General features: G+C 37.1%; 1 protein-coding gene across 1 annotated transcript in view; it reads right to left on the bottom strand.

Annotated features, from left to right (window-relative positions):
- LOC149065463 (voltage-dependent calcium channel type A subunit alpha-1-like) overlaps positions 1 to 15,664 on the bottom strand; it is a 426,448-nt gene that overhangs the window by 335,413 nt on the left and 75,371 nt on the right. Inside the window, exons 5-6 of the mRNA XM_089253992.1 lie at positions 5,768 to 5,985; positions 3,599 to 3,702 (exon numbers count right to left, since the gene is read on the bottom strand). Of these exons, the coding sequence (XP_089110118.1) occupies positions 3,599 to 3,702; positions 5,768 to 5,985 (322 nt within the window). The remainder of the gene's footprint in view (positions 1 to 3,598; positions 3,703 to 5,767; positions 5,986 to 15,664) is intronic.

Below are 15,664 nucleotides of genomic sequence, written 5' to 3'. Positions count from 1 at the left end.
AATGCACAGAGTGAATTATGTTGTTATCTTCAATTCAGAGTCACCCCTGCCAACAATCTAACCTTCTTCCTGGCACATGTTCGAAAACACCTGTATGTTGGCAAACCCTCTCTACACCTCCCCTCTGTTCCTCTATTTTCTCTTAAGACATGTAGAACAACTGAATTGAAGTTTATTTTTGATTAAAATGAACTTGGAGATGGCTAGTAGAATAAAATAACCGGAAAAAATAGCGGAAAGAAAATGAAGTTAATAAAATAGAGACTTGATAGAAATGAGAGTTCATAAAATAGAGACTTGATAGAAATGAGAGTTCATAAAATAGAGACTTGATAGAAATGAGAGTTCATAAAATAGAGACTTGATAGAAATGAGAGTTCATAAAATAGAGAGTTGATAGAAATGAGAGTTTGTGAAATAGAGCAGATTTTAACATTAGCTCTATGGCATATCTTCAGGACCGAGGACCAGTTCGTAGAAATGAGAGTGTTTGTAAAATCGAGCATCGACTGTATGTTCTGGCATGTTGTTTGAGATGAGGAAATTCAAATTACAACAGAAAACAAAAATCATGGACTTGAATGATGATTTTTTGATGACCTGAACTTAATCATTTAATCAAGTATTTTTAAATTGAGGTTAAACTGTATTGGGGAGCATTATTTCCTTGAACAACATTATACTCTCATAAAATAAATATATAATAAATATTCTATAAAAATTTTGAAATCATTTTTTTACAAATAGACTATGAGCAATTGACTTTTATAACATATTCATATTAGTGACCAGCATATTCAAATAAGGTACAGTGGAACTTCAGTTAACAAGCTTAATTCATTCCGCCAATGTGCTCATTATCCAAATAGCTTGTTATGCGAATCAAACTTCCCCGTAGGAAATAATGGAAACTCTGATAATTCGTTCCACAATTAGACATTCACATAAAAATGACTAGCAAAAACAGCATTCAATCAATAATTAAACATATTAATAATTATACATAATGCAAGAAAATATATGTAATATAAACAACACCATAAATAAACGTACAATACGATAATGTTTACAAATTAACTTATTCTAAACCAGTGGTTCTCAATCTTTTCAAGCCCGTGGTCCGGTTTCATTCATTTTTGTGAGTCAAAGGCCCAGCCAAACACATGGCCAACGGAAAATGAATGAGGAAAAATTAAATGGCTAATTACTCGCGGCCTGATAGGAATGATATTAGGACCCGATTCCGGGCCACAATCCCGCGGTTGAGAAACACTGCTCTAAACAATGAGAGAGAGGAGGACTATTGTTTAGGATGATTTACATACTCACTATTGCTTGCAAACTCATTCTTTTTACATGACTTTCAAAAAGAACCTTATCCAATGATACTTGCTTTTGCCTCTTTTTTGGATTTCTGGAAAATGGTAAATTGCAGTGTTTGTTAGAGAGATTGCACATTGCAACAGCTTTATTTGAGTGGTTCTTTTCTGCAGTTTTGCACAGATTCCCACATTCTACACATTTCTCTAATCTCATTTTATGCAAGGGACTCCTCTTTACATTTCTCTTCCTCAGATAAGATACTGTCCATAAACTCTTGCTGGTGTGTGCAAGAGATCCATAACTTAATCTACCATAAACTCTGAGACATTTTTCCCTACTAGTTCTTGAATGCCATCCTCATGCACCTCGAGTCCATGGTCTTACCCAAATTTAACACACTCGCATGTGTGCTAAATTTCTGACTGAGGCATGCTTACCAGAGACTGCAGCGGAAAACATTACCCACAATTCCATAACACATGTGTGAGCAAAAGCAAAAACCATCAGCTCCGTTGTAATAACGTGAAAATAAATTAAATTCGCTCGTAATGCAAACCATCACTCGTTAACTAAGTCAAAATTTATTCAAAATTTTTGCTCGTTATGCAAATTGCTTGTTAACTGAACCGTTTGTTAACCAAAGTTCCACTGTACAAAGATTTCCTTTTTGGCAAACAAATTTGCTTAACATTTCACATTTATTCAATATAAGCTGTTGTTAGGATAACTTAACTTGTTGTATTTTACAGGACATTTTTGTATTTCCTGGAAATTTAAGCTGTCTGACTTTTTTTTATAAAAATGCTCTACTTTTCTATATTTTTATCAAAGTTCACTTGAATGTTCAACTCTGTCTACGATGATATGTCCCTCTCATGTTATTTAGCTCTCAGCTTTAAATCATGGATGATGATAACTTCCATATTACTTGTAAATTACATTACCATAATTATGACTATAAATATTTATGTGAAAAAAATTATCATGTGTTAAATATTTTTTTTGCAAATACATTTTATCTTGAGACTTTTTGGATATTAAGCCGAGGGCAACTACAGAAAGGAAAATTGCCTCCTCTGGGAATCCAACCGGGTCCTCTTACAAATTGGGTAAGCTCACTAATCAGCACAGCAATTTTATATTGTATTATAGCAACCATTAATAATGTGATGCGCTGAGTGGAAACGTTCCAGCCTCTTTAAACTACAGCAACAACTGCCACAGGAGGTGACAGTGCAAAGGGAGACATTTTTCTCAGCCTAACATTTTAAATTCACATAATACTGTGATTAACAAAAGCACTTAATTTCCCACTCATTGAAATTGAATAGCAATTTCAGCCATAATTGGCAATGTTTTTTACGTTTGGTGACTTTTTTGTGAGAATTGGCAATTCCTGCATGTACCTGTATAAATGGTCAGGCTAGCTATCATATAAAGCAGCGTTTCTCAACCTATGGTACAGATGTGGTCTGCAATGATGGTGTACGTGGTCTGCAGGCAAACGTGATAATTTAATTCTAACTGGATGGAAAATTAATCAATTGTTGTAATGGATATTATACATAGTAATATCCATATGGATTCACAAATAAAAATTGTACCTTCATAGTTCGGTTCATTCACCTCGTCAAGGAAAATGCAGGAAACTGCGATCATAAATACAGTATATAACTAATTTCCAGCCCAAAAATGCAATTTACGACAGATTTGCTAATTACTGCAAAAAGGGGTGAAGGGTAGGAAAATAGGTTACTACAAATCACAGTAAACAAAACTTCGGAAAAACATTCAAATGAGTTACTGTAAAATACGGACGTTGCCAATTGCTTTTAAAAATGTTGCCATAAGCCACCAAAATCACCAATTGTAGTTAAAATTGTTGAAAAATTTAGAAAAAAAACAGTTTATCTTGCAATGCGAAATGTGTGAATATTTGTATTTATACCCAAAATCATCATAAGTTATAAAAACGCTGTTTATTAACGATTTTAGTAAACATCATAAATTAAAAATAAACACCATTGAAAAAAATGGGACAAATGTATGAAAAGAAATTCAGAACCACTAAAAATACAGAAATGTCCCGTAATATGGGACGCAAGTGGTCCATCAAATTGTTTCAGACATTTTACTGGTCTTTGGGTTCAGAAAGGTTGAGAAACACTGATATAAAGTATTCTCAAAATCAAAAAGTCCCACTATATAAAAATATTTTTTTAGAAAATGATTATCAATTGAGCACCAAATTTTAAAGGCCACAAAATTGTCATACCCACTAAGGACACCAAGAACTAAGTTGAGCATAAAAAATGATCCAAGAATAATAAGAGGTACAAAATAGATCCAGTTGAAAGTGCTTCCAAGTGCATCATTTGTCTAAAAAATAATAAGATAAAATAAAAAAAGTTATTTTGACTTCCTGAAAAACAGTTCTTTACGTAGCAATAAAGGTCACAAGCAATAAATTATCATTTTTCAAAGCTCTGATTAACTGTTCAAAAGAGCATAGAACTACCGACATGAAAATAAAATACAGTAGAATATTGATACAATGACATTCTGTGGGCCAAGAAAAAAAATCTTGTTCTAAAGAGATTATCATTATATCAAAAAAGCATCATCATCACATATCATACTTATATGCTGTTCTCAATAAAAAATTATTTGCATTACCAACTACTATTTATAGCAGCTACAGTTTTTTACTCTTTAGTAGCTCTTCTAGTTTTTTATTTGATTAATTTGAGCAATAATAAAGTACAGAAAATTATTAGGTTATTTTCTTCGTTTATTTTCCCATTTCTCTGTGTCATAGACATTGCTAACATCTTGGATTTTTTTCACCTTGAAGAGGAGTTAAACAGACTGTTATGTATGTCTTATACTGAATGTCTTCCGAAAAACAAAACTAGTGAGGTGTTTAAAAATACAGTGAAGGCAATTTAAAGCAAAGTATAGAAAAATATCATTGTAGGGGAGGGGGCCTTCAAAGTCCTTTAAAAAATATTGTTATTATGGGCTTTATTGGAGGATGTTGTATCAAAAAATTTAACATTAGATTAGAGAAAAATCTATAGTACATCCAGTTGATGCTCGTTATAAGGACCTCACGTTTTAGTGGCCATTCCATTACAACGACAGATAGGATAAGTCTCAAAGGCTTTCATATAAGGTATCTCCCATATGTTTACTTTTCGATGTAATGACCATGACTCCCATATCCTGGAGCAGGGCCCCTAAGCTGGGATCTTTTGCAGGCCCCTTTATGATGAATTTATAGCATGAAAAAACAACAAATGATGAGAATCATCCCGGGCCTCAGGGCTGGAGCCCTGTCAGCCCTATCCTTGTGGGGACCATGGTAACGACCACCCAATATAATGTCTATTTCTGATGAAACAATAGGAGTCTAACAATGAGCGTCGACTGTATATATATGTTATGGTAAATATGACAAATCTGCTGATTATGCACAATTGCCGGTTGTCACTGACCATTTTGGTAATTTTGATAAATTTTGTGAATTTATTAAATTTACTTGTAGTTATGTATAACCCACAGCTTGTATTGGTGAATAAGGTAAATCATCAACAAGTTACTTAAATTCACCATTATTCTCAAACTTTTGTCGAGAATGATGTATTTCAAGGGTGGCCAACTTCTCTCTGTTTGAGGGCAAGTAATGGTCAAACGCAGTGTCGCGGGCTGCACCTGAGACAATATAAGCTGGTATATAAGCCGCATGCTCAAGGGGGGAAAACTTTGGTATATAAGTTATACCCAGTTGATTGCTTGCTATGGCACTGGAAGCTGCAAACATTTTGACAGGATTTATATTAACTAATTAACTAAACTTTTCATTTAATTAAATATTAATTATAAATAATAATTAACAAATTATTGACTGAACTCTTCCTTTTTTGAAAACAAGTATTCTTATGTTCTCTCATAGACAGTGAAATCAGCAGAGAAGGAAAGTGTGTAAATAGGAACTGCAGTGTGGACTACAATTTCTTACGAGACCAGATTCAAATTTTTGCCCCCATGCCCAGCCCTCAGGGCTGATTGTGGGATTACAGATGGACTAGTTAAAAGTCTAGGAATGTGTATTTAATGCACCTCAATAAGTGTGTTGTTATGCACGAGAAATATTGTGAAAATCTGGAAATTACACAAATTATTAGAGTTCCAAAAAATATCTTTGATTTAGTTCAGTTTAGCCTCTAACACAATTTGCTACATGTGAGGTGACCATATGACTCAATACTTTTATGGAATAAAGCTATTTTTTTCAAGCTATCACTTTCAAAGATTTTTTTAAACATTTTATTAAAGTGCATGGGGTAAATGACAATTCAAAATCATTACAATTTCATGCAGAAATAATACTGATGAAAATTTAATTAAAAACTAATTTTTTTTTTGGTGGAAAAATACATACCCAATATAAAATAGCAGTCCAGCCTTCCATAGTGATACACTGGAATACCGTCAACATGGCGAAAAAAATATTATCAAAGCTAGTAATCCCAAAATTGGGACCTATCCATCCCTCTTTACAAAAAGTTCCATTTGGGCAAGGATAAGCACCCAAAGGGGCAGTCGAAGGGTTATTATTGTAGCATGGAGTTTCTTGTTCCCCTTCAGTTACTATCTCTGCTGTAAAATACATAAAATTTATAAATGTAAAAGCTATATAACAAAAACATGTAAAATTAACTTACAGGAGAAAAAAAAAATGGTAAAAAAGAAACCAAACATTTTTTAAGTAAACATCAAGGTAGGCAAAAATATAATTATGTATACCAGGGAACTTTGCATCATATTTGACTGCATTAGTTAGCATGCTGGGAAAGGGAATGAGAGATAGACCAACATGCTGTGAAAACATGCATTTCCATCATGCATGAAAACATATTTCATATATATTACAGGTAATTATTATAAATAGATTGAATCGGCTGGTTTGAATGTAATCTGCATCTCAAAATACTTTCTGTTTTGCTAACATTGTCCAGATTTTTCAAGCTTCATGTGTGCTTTTGCTATTCTAATCTTGATTAATTAAAAATAAAAAATTTCAGGTACAGACTAAGCATATATGTATTTATTGATGTAGCTATACCAGAGCCACAACTAGGTACTTTGTCAGCCTAGGCAAGCAAGCATTTTGGTGTCCCATGTAATGTAGAAGGAGCAGTTAAAGTGTGAATTTGGCACCCTCTTTAATACAGTGCTTGGGCACCAGACCTGCATACTCCCCACCCCCAGTTGCAGCCCTGAGCTATACTAAAAAGCTTGAGAAATCCTATGTGCCAGGTTCCCATGGCAACTAAGAAATTAATATTGGTGCATAGTAAATTATAAAATTTTCTATGTGAAGTTGCTATATATAAATTGGAATCTCAGGACAATACAAACATTTTTTGAATTTGTATTCAGCATATTTATCACTAAAGAATGTGGTCACTACATCCTGGAAAATTCCAAAGAAATATTATTTTTGACCTATTTTTTGTGGTAAAAATGTTTGGCACCTAAAAGATTGTTCTACTACCCAGATCTCTTTGCAATTTGTCAAACCCTGCTATTCTATAGTTTTTAAATATGTGCTCGCATCTAATTCTTGAAAAAGTAGATGAGTTAAATTGAAGGATTTAATAAGAAGGATCACAGTATTTTTATAATCCTTGATCATGTGCAGAGACAGTCTAAGCACTATTTTTGTGTGTAAAACTAGAACTTGACAACCCCCATCTATGAAAATAGGCATGTGTTAACTCTGCACCCCCACTGATGTAATTTTTTGGATGAACAAACGGATGAACACGTCTGGTGCTCTTTGTGCTAGACCAGGGTACACCAAATTCACTTTCCTTTGACCAATCATTCAACACCCTGGGAAGGAGTGCTAAAGTAAAGCTCTGGACATTCCCTGTACTCTTAATGAGTATTAACGATTATCAACTACTCCTATTAAAAATAATACAGCTAAATAATACCAAATAAAATACTAGTGAACTATTATATATAGCCGAACAGAATCAATGGATGATTTTTTAATGCATATTCTGCTTGATATTATTTATTATTTCCAATTCAAGAATTATACATAAGAGATGATACACTGGTCACAGTTTTAAATTATCTCTCTCTGAAATACTTCTAATATCCCCTCAGACAAAAACAAAGAGAGAAAAAAAAGTTTGGAGTGAAACACATATTTTATTCTCTCACACAAAAGATTCACAGGGTGAATTTGTTATCTCAAAGCTGCACATACACCAAGAAAAATAGCAGTCAAGGATTGGTATTTCATATTTGTTCCATACAACTTCTGACATAATATTATGTAAAAAACATAAATGTAGAGTAATAGGAGGCAAAAAAGATGCTTTGTTTGATTTTTTTTCATGTGTGGATCTCTAAACCCCTACTACAACATCTACTAAACCACACTTGCACCTTGTCTATATTCCTCTGCTGAACTTCTAACGAATTGGTACATATTGGAATGTGTGTCCACGTCCAGTGAACCTGACGTGAAGTTTGTTTCTGTGTAATGCTTGTAATGTGTAGTACTGCCATCTGCCATCAATTTTTCTAACAGTGAGGGAAGTGTAATAATTGAATAATTGTATCATTGTAAGCCTGTTGTTCTCTCTGGTGAGGCTTTCTAATATAGAGATTAACTCACATTTGTGCCCTGCAGTTGGGCACCACACAGAAAACCAAATTCAGCCCACCACCACCATGGCGATGGTAGGGTTCGAATCCGGGTCCTCGCGATGCGAGTCTATCACTATGATCACTCAACCACAACAGTGGCAGAGGATTCTAGACCAGTTTTCATGATGCCACATCTGTGTAAAGATAAAGATATAACAATATAAGATGTACATATGCAGTACACAGAGACTGGAGGATATGTGTGTCTATGAGTGAATATTTAGTGGAGTCATGGTTTTCTGACACAACAGAAAGTAACATGAAACATCAATATGTCTGACTATGCATTTCTAACTATGGTTTTGGCCTTGATTTGTATTCAAGACCTGATGTTGTTACTTACTTCAAAGGGCAGATAGCTATGTACAATTTATATGACTTTCTCCATTGAAGTGTATATTTATTTTCGTTCTCATCTTGGCTGCAGAAGATGAAGGACATGCTTTTATACGCTTCACTCCCTGTCCAATAGCTGCAGTCCTAGTCGGCCTCTAGCTGGGACTTTTACAGAGGGATTGTCTGTGGTGTAATTTGCCATTTTGTGATTTCTTTATAGCATGTTCATTTTATTTATTTTTTCTTTTGGGTCAAACTCTTCGTTGTTTTCTTTATTTTTCTAGATTTTGTGTTTATTATATTATCTTCAGTTTGATTTTGCCACCAGATTTTTCGAAGGATCGCTATCTTGGGATTTGCGAGACGAGTGTTTTTTTTTATAACTCTCTACTCTTTTCATTTTCACTGCATATTTTTGATTGATTAAAAAATTTTTTTTCTCTAATTTTTATTCTACTTTCGCCAAGTATTTTCCGTTGTTTCTTTGTCGATAATAAATTTTTTTGCCTACATGCTCATATAGGAGAGAATATCTGGTTCTTTGTTTTCTGCCATTTTGATGTTTTCCTACTTCTTGATATACTTTTTGATTTTTGGGTATTAGTGTTAGCAAACAGTCTAGACTTTTTCCTGGGTATTCTCAGTACTTTATTATTTTGCTTTGGGCCTAAATATTTCAGTGTTAGTAAATAAGACAGTTTGCAAATAGCAAAAGATGCATTTACAGTTTTGTCGCCAGGACAACAATGTAGAATCTAGCAATAAGGACAACAATGTAGAATCTAGCAATAAGGACAACAATGTAGAATCTAGCAATAAGGACAACAATGTAGAATCTAGCAATAAGGACAACAATGTAGAATCTAGCAATAAGGACAACAATGTAGAATCTAGCAATAAGGACAACAATGTAGAATCTAGCAATAAGGACAACAATGTAGAATCTAGCAATAAGGACAACAATGTAGAATCTAGCAATAAGGACAACAATGTAGAATCTAGCAATAAGGACAACAATGTAGAATCTAGCAATAAGGACAACAATGTAGAATCTTTGCAAATTGACGATATAACATTGGTCCATTTAGTGCCAAATACTGGGCCGCAACTGGGGGGGGGGGGCAGGTGGGTCTGGTGCCTGGGTGATGAACCAGAAGGGGGCGCTGAATTCACGTTTTAACTGTTTCTTCTACATTACAAGAGGCGTCAAAACGCCGGCTTGCCCCGGATGTAAAAGTATCTAGTTGCGGCCATGGCCAAATATGATGAACTGAGCCGAGAGTGATAGAACATTGAACGGACATCCACACAAAAACAGACTCGTCCATCAACTGGTGGACTGGCGCTAACACCACGTGCACAATTGCTCCTCGCTAGGGTTTTTCTCCCGGTATCCAGCACTTAAAAACACCCGAGTGTATTTTCCGCGAATCCCTTTAACGGGATCCCATAGCAAATGAGCCAATTATTCTTAGCTGAACACAGTTATTTTAACCGAAAATAATTTTCAGGTATCTTTTAAGGGTTTTCAGGTTATTTTAAGGCATACTAGGTATATTTTCAGGCTATTCATACTGCTGTCATTTATGAAAGAAACAGACATTCATGAGCACATATGCAGGTTACTTGTTAATAATTGTTGTATAATTTGGGTGTATTGTTACTCCAGGAGGTGTAACATTTCTACGGCACAGAGACAGGATTTTTTAAAGAAAGTACAGAGAAAAAAACGATGAATGGCAGAAAGGATCAGAGAAAGAAAGATGGGTAGATTGACCAAAAACTTACTCTGAATATACTATTGACAAAAGAGTGGGGCGGAGAAACATCTGTATTCATATACATATGAGAAATTCTTCTGTAGATTTCCAACAATAAAGAGGTAGAAATATAGTTGAGAAAAGACAGTCAAGCCTCACTATCCTGAGTAAATTTATGATGCTGTGTATGAAGCTTCCTAAGATTAAAAAATTGATGCTTTTGGCAAAAACACTGCTTTGGGAATTGCTCGAAAACTGCAGAGTTTCAAGTTCCTTTGCTTTTTATTCACTTGGTATAAGATACTGTTTAAAATAAATATGGTTAGCGAAATGTTACAGAAAAAGTCATCTGTGATCTACAAAGTTCAAAGAATCTCATCAAAAGTGTCCAAGGGTTTCTTGAAAACATGGGTCTGATGATAGAGTCAATGGTGTTATTACAGATGCAATAGCGCTTGCAGACAATGAAGCGCACCTGAGGAACACAAAAAAACAATTCTCTTATGAAAGTGAGATGAAAATATTGGGAATGGGAAAAGATCTTTCAAAGAGTAAACTTTTTTTATGTTGTGCTTCAATATTGTTGTACTTCACATACTGATCATGTTGTGCTTGACAAAACGGTTACATCCCTGAAATAAAGGTTCCAGCTTATGGAAAACCACAATGAAAGCTTCGAATTTCTATATCAAATAGACAATCTGAGAACATGGGATAAAGAGGATTTGAAGAACACATGTTCAAATCTTGAAATTGTGTTGAGTGATGAAGAGGAACGTGGCATTGATGGAAATGAAACAGTGAACCTCTCCGCTAATTATATGAAGTACAGATGACTGGATACCAGTGTGTGTAATCTGTACCTCATATAATTAGTGGAGAGGTTCATCATTTCATTCAATGTTACCACCTGGAGGCTAATTTTGTTATGAGCTGCTGAGTTAGGAGGCTGTCTATTGCACAGTCCTGTTAAGCCCAAAGGAACGTGGTGTTCTAAAGGCTCAATTACAAACTCACTCTGTGTAATAACGTTAGCAAGTAAAATTGCCGCTTGCTCTGCAAGTGCGAGAAAAGTTGAAGGGTAGGCTACTTTTCTCGCAACTCGCTGGCATTTTTTGTTATCTCTCGGGTGCAATATGGGTGTGGTTACTTTTTTTTCCTCTTGCTTTGGCTCGCAACAAAAGGGAAAGACAAAAATATGCAAAAAGTAAGGGAAAGAAAAAGAGTTGCTCGTTCATCTAGTGAGTGATTTTAGTAGTTCCGTGTAATTGAAATTTGCTATGCTAGTTGAAATCGGTTTGCTCACCAGCTACTCTACTCGCTGGAAAATGGATTGGATTGGATTTTGAATTTATTGGCGCAAGGACCAATTTGGTCAAACTGCGCCAAAGCAAGACATAAAAATAAGAAAGATGTCCTTTTGTCATGTCAAAAAACTAAAACATAAAAAGGAACATGAAACGTAAAACAATGACATAAATCGTAAAAACTATAATTTGTCATATAAACCAATGGCTTTGATGAATTTAAAAATGCGAGATGCATCGCTATTGTCATTTAAAATGTCATGAAGTGAAAGATGACTATGACCAAAAGCGGTCCTAAAATGATGACGATGATGTGAACAAGTAAAAGCATGAGCAATGGTTAATGGACTTTGACAATGAGGGCACTCTGGTTGACTCTCTCGTAATAATAAATATGATTGTGTGAGGCGACTGTGTCCTATGCGTAACCGGGCAAGCAGAACTTCCTCCTTTCTGTTAGTTCTGCAGCTCGAACGCCAATGGCCAAGTGTGGGCTTGATGGCATGAAGTTTATTATTTATCTGATGGTTCCAATGATCCTGCCAGCGGTGATGCATCACTTCCCGGAGGATTGAGAAGTGGTCACTGGCAGGTACCAAAAGGTTATTGTCAATGTTAGTTGTTGTTCGAGCTGCGGTGTCTGCTTTTTCGTTGCCCGGTATTCCTACATGACCTGGTACCCAGTAAAATTTTACTGTGGTACCATGATGAATGAGGTAATGCAGTTCATGAAAAATGGCATGAATGAATGGATGAGTGTGAAACGTACAGGAACACAGTGCTTGTAATGCGCTAAGAGAGTCACTATAAATGATGCATCGTCGGTGGCGTTTGCGTCGTATATGACGTAGAGCCTGAAGGATTGCGTACAGCTCTGCCGAATAAATAGAGAATGTATCGGGAAGTTTGAAAGATGTCTCCTCACAGCAGATGTAGGCACAACCGACATGGCCAGGGCTCTTGGAGCCGTCGGTATATATGGGAAAGTACCTGTTGTACCTACCCCTGTGCCTAAAGAATATCTGTCGATATATGACATCTGCTGTGGTGACTCTAGGGTATAATGATAATGAAAGAGAGACATCTGGCAGAGACTGCTCCCATGGTGCCAGTTGCCAAGCAACTGGGGCCACACGACTGATGTCTATTTCTAGTTCTTCCACAAGTGCTCTCATACGAAGACCGTAAGATGGAACACATGAAGGGCGAGCAGCAAATAGTCTATGAAATGAGGGATTAAAAATGACACGATGAAGTGGATGACCTGGTAAAGACTTCATTTTGAAATAATATTTCAAGGAAAGTTGCTGGCGTCTTGATGTCAGTGATGGCTCGTTGCATTCGACATAGAGGCTTTCCATGGGAGAAGTTCGGAAAGCTCCAGAGCAAATGCGGAGAGCGAGATGATGAATTGGGTCGAGCACACTCAGATAACTCCGAGGTGCTGACCCGTATACAATGGAGCCGTAGTCAAGCTTTGATCTTATTAGAGCTTTATACAAGTGAATGAGTGACTTACGGTCTGCTCCCCATGATGTAGAAGAGATGACCTTCAAGAGGTTCATCGTCTTCATGCAACGAGCTCTCAATTGTGCAATATGAGGTTTGAAAGTAAGTTTTTTATCGAATGTGATGCCGAGGACTTTTGTATTTTCTACTATTGGTATTATACTATTGTTTAGAAACAATTGTGGGTCATCATGTAGGTCTCGACGCCGACAAAAGTGCATAGCGACAGTTTTATCAGCGGAGAATGAGAAGCCGTTATTATGTGCCCACTTGCTGATCTTGTTGAGTGCGGTTTGTAATTGTCTCTCGGCTGTCCTCATATTCACTGATTGATATGATATCAACAGATCATCCACGTAAAGTGCGCCAGTGACAGACAACGGGAGTTGGTTCAACACCCCGTTGAGTCTTAAAATAAAAAGTGTAACACTTAAAATGCTACCTTGAGGTACACCTTGTTCTTGAATTTGGGGAGCTGATAATGTGCTTCCGATCCGTACCTGGAAGATGCGGCGAGCGAGAAAGTTCTTAATGAAAATGGGCAAGTTGCCCCGCAAGCCGCAATTATAGAGGTCGGAGAGAATTCCGTGCCTCCAAGTACGATCGTAGGCCTTTTCTATATCGAAAAATATGGCTAGCATATGCTCCCTCTTCACAAATGCTTGTCTTATTGATGTCTCAAGGCGTAACATATTGCATGTTGTGGACCTGAACCGTCTAAAGCCGCTTTGATGTTTAGATAAAATATTGTTAACCTCAAGGTAGTGCATAAGGCGATAGTTGACCATACGTTCCATGAGCTTACATAGACAACTGGTCAAAGCAATAGGTCTGTAACTGTTAGGTTGCTGAGGATTTTTGCCAGGCTTCGGGAATGCAAGAACAATGGCTGCTCGCCAGGTGTCAGGAAATGAATGACTGACCCAGATCCGATTAAATAATATGAGTAAATGTGAGAGTGATTCTGGTGAGAGATGCCGAATCATGGAATAATGAATGGCATCGGGCCCTACAGCTGAGTCAGGACTTCGCTGCAAGGCCGTCGTCAATTCATGAAGGGTGAACAATGAATTGTACCCCTCCGGTGTAAAAGGCCGGAAGGTGTACGATGTACGTTCGGCTGATGATTTAATGGGATGAAACGATGGGGGATAGTTCGCATCACTGGAAACAGCGGCGAAATGGGCGGCGATGGTATCCGCAATATCCCTCACATCGCTGATGATAGTGCCATTGGTATTTAAAATGGTGATGGGATGAGACTGATAATGACCATTGATTTTTCGGATCCGGTCCCAAATGATTTTGGATGAAGTTGATGAATTGATTCCCGTCGTAAACTTTTGCCAGGACTCGCGTTGAGCCTGGCGCCTGGTTCTTCTTGCTATCGCCTTTGCTTTTAAAAATGCCAACTTATTATCATGGGTAGGATACCGCCGGAACCTACTCCATGCTTTCTTTTGTGCTTTAATCGTAAGACTACATTCGTGGTTCCACCAAGGTTTAGGAAATTTAGGAAGTTTCGAGGAGACTTTAGGTATTGTTTCATTTGCTGCAGAGATAATACAACTGGTCACAAGGTCGACACAATGGTCGACGTCGGGTTGCGAAACCATATCCTCCGTGATTTCTGCCTTGACCGTGAAGTCTGCCCAACGGGCGGCCACAAGCTTCCACCGAGGAGGACCCTCAGGTATGCTATGGCTTCGATCAAGGCACTTAACCACTAGAGGAAAATGATTGCTCCCGTGGAGGTCCGGATCAACCGACCAGGACCAGTTGGGCAAGAGTGAAGGTGAGCATAACGATAAATCTATTGCAGTGAAACTATTGTTCGGGGCATGGAAATGAGTGAAACTGCCATCATTCATGATGGCGAGGTTCATGTCGTCTAATAGACGTTCAACCATTTCCCCACGAGGGGTGTTGCTGTTAGAACCCCATATTATGTTATGTGCATTGAAGTCTCCAAGAAGAAAATATGGTGGTGGTAATTGATCAATCAGTTGTTCTAGATCTCTCTGTAAGATGGTGTCATTTGGTGGCAAATAAATGGAACAGATGGTAATTCTTAGGCCTGTAGAGATTTCCACCGCGATGGCTTGCAGGTTCGTGCGCAGCGTTAAAACGCGCGACGACACATGATGTGGAACCAGCAGAGCAACACCGCGGCAAGCCCTACTCCCGTCATCGTAATCAATACGAAACAGGGAATGTTGCCTGATGTTCCATGTCTCCGAGGGCTTCGTAAAAGTTTCCTGGAGTGCCACGCAAACAGGATGATAGCGATTGATCAAATCCTTGAGATCTTCGTAATTGGATCTAAGACCACGAATGTTCCATTGAATAATGTTGGCCATAAATTTCAAATAGATGTAGACGGTTCAAGGTCTTTGAACTTATTTCGGTCCAATTTCCGGCGAGTAGTACCGGATTCTGTAGGATTATCGAGATCCATGTCACCAATTGATTTGTCATCAAGAAGTGACATGTTTTGTAATGTAGGGTTCTTCTTTGCTCTCTGAATGGCTTTTCTTGAATATCCGGTCTTGAATAGTTTAATTTTAGATTTATTTCCACTATTGAATTTTGGTTTAGTAGCTGTAGTTACTTTGAATGTGTTCGCTGTTGCTTTTCCTGCTTCTTCGGAGGTGGTGGACTCCTTCCGTATTCCAGCAGAGCAACAGCAGCCACAAC

The sequence above is a fragment of the Pholcus phalangioides genome, unplaced genomic scaffold (genome assembly GCF_987345545.1).
Source record: "Pholcus phalangioides strain wild (caught in Gottingen) unplaced genomic scaffold, Ppha-v1.0 ptg000039l_1, whole genome shotgun sequence".
Lineage (NCBI taxonomy): Eukaryota > Metazoa > Arthropoda > Arachnida > Araneae > Pholcidae > Pholcus > Pholcus phalangioides.
This window is presented reverse-complemented; position numbering and strand designations above follow the sequence as displayed.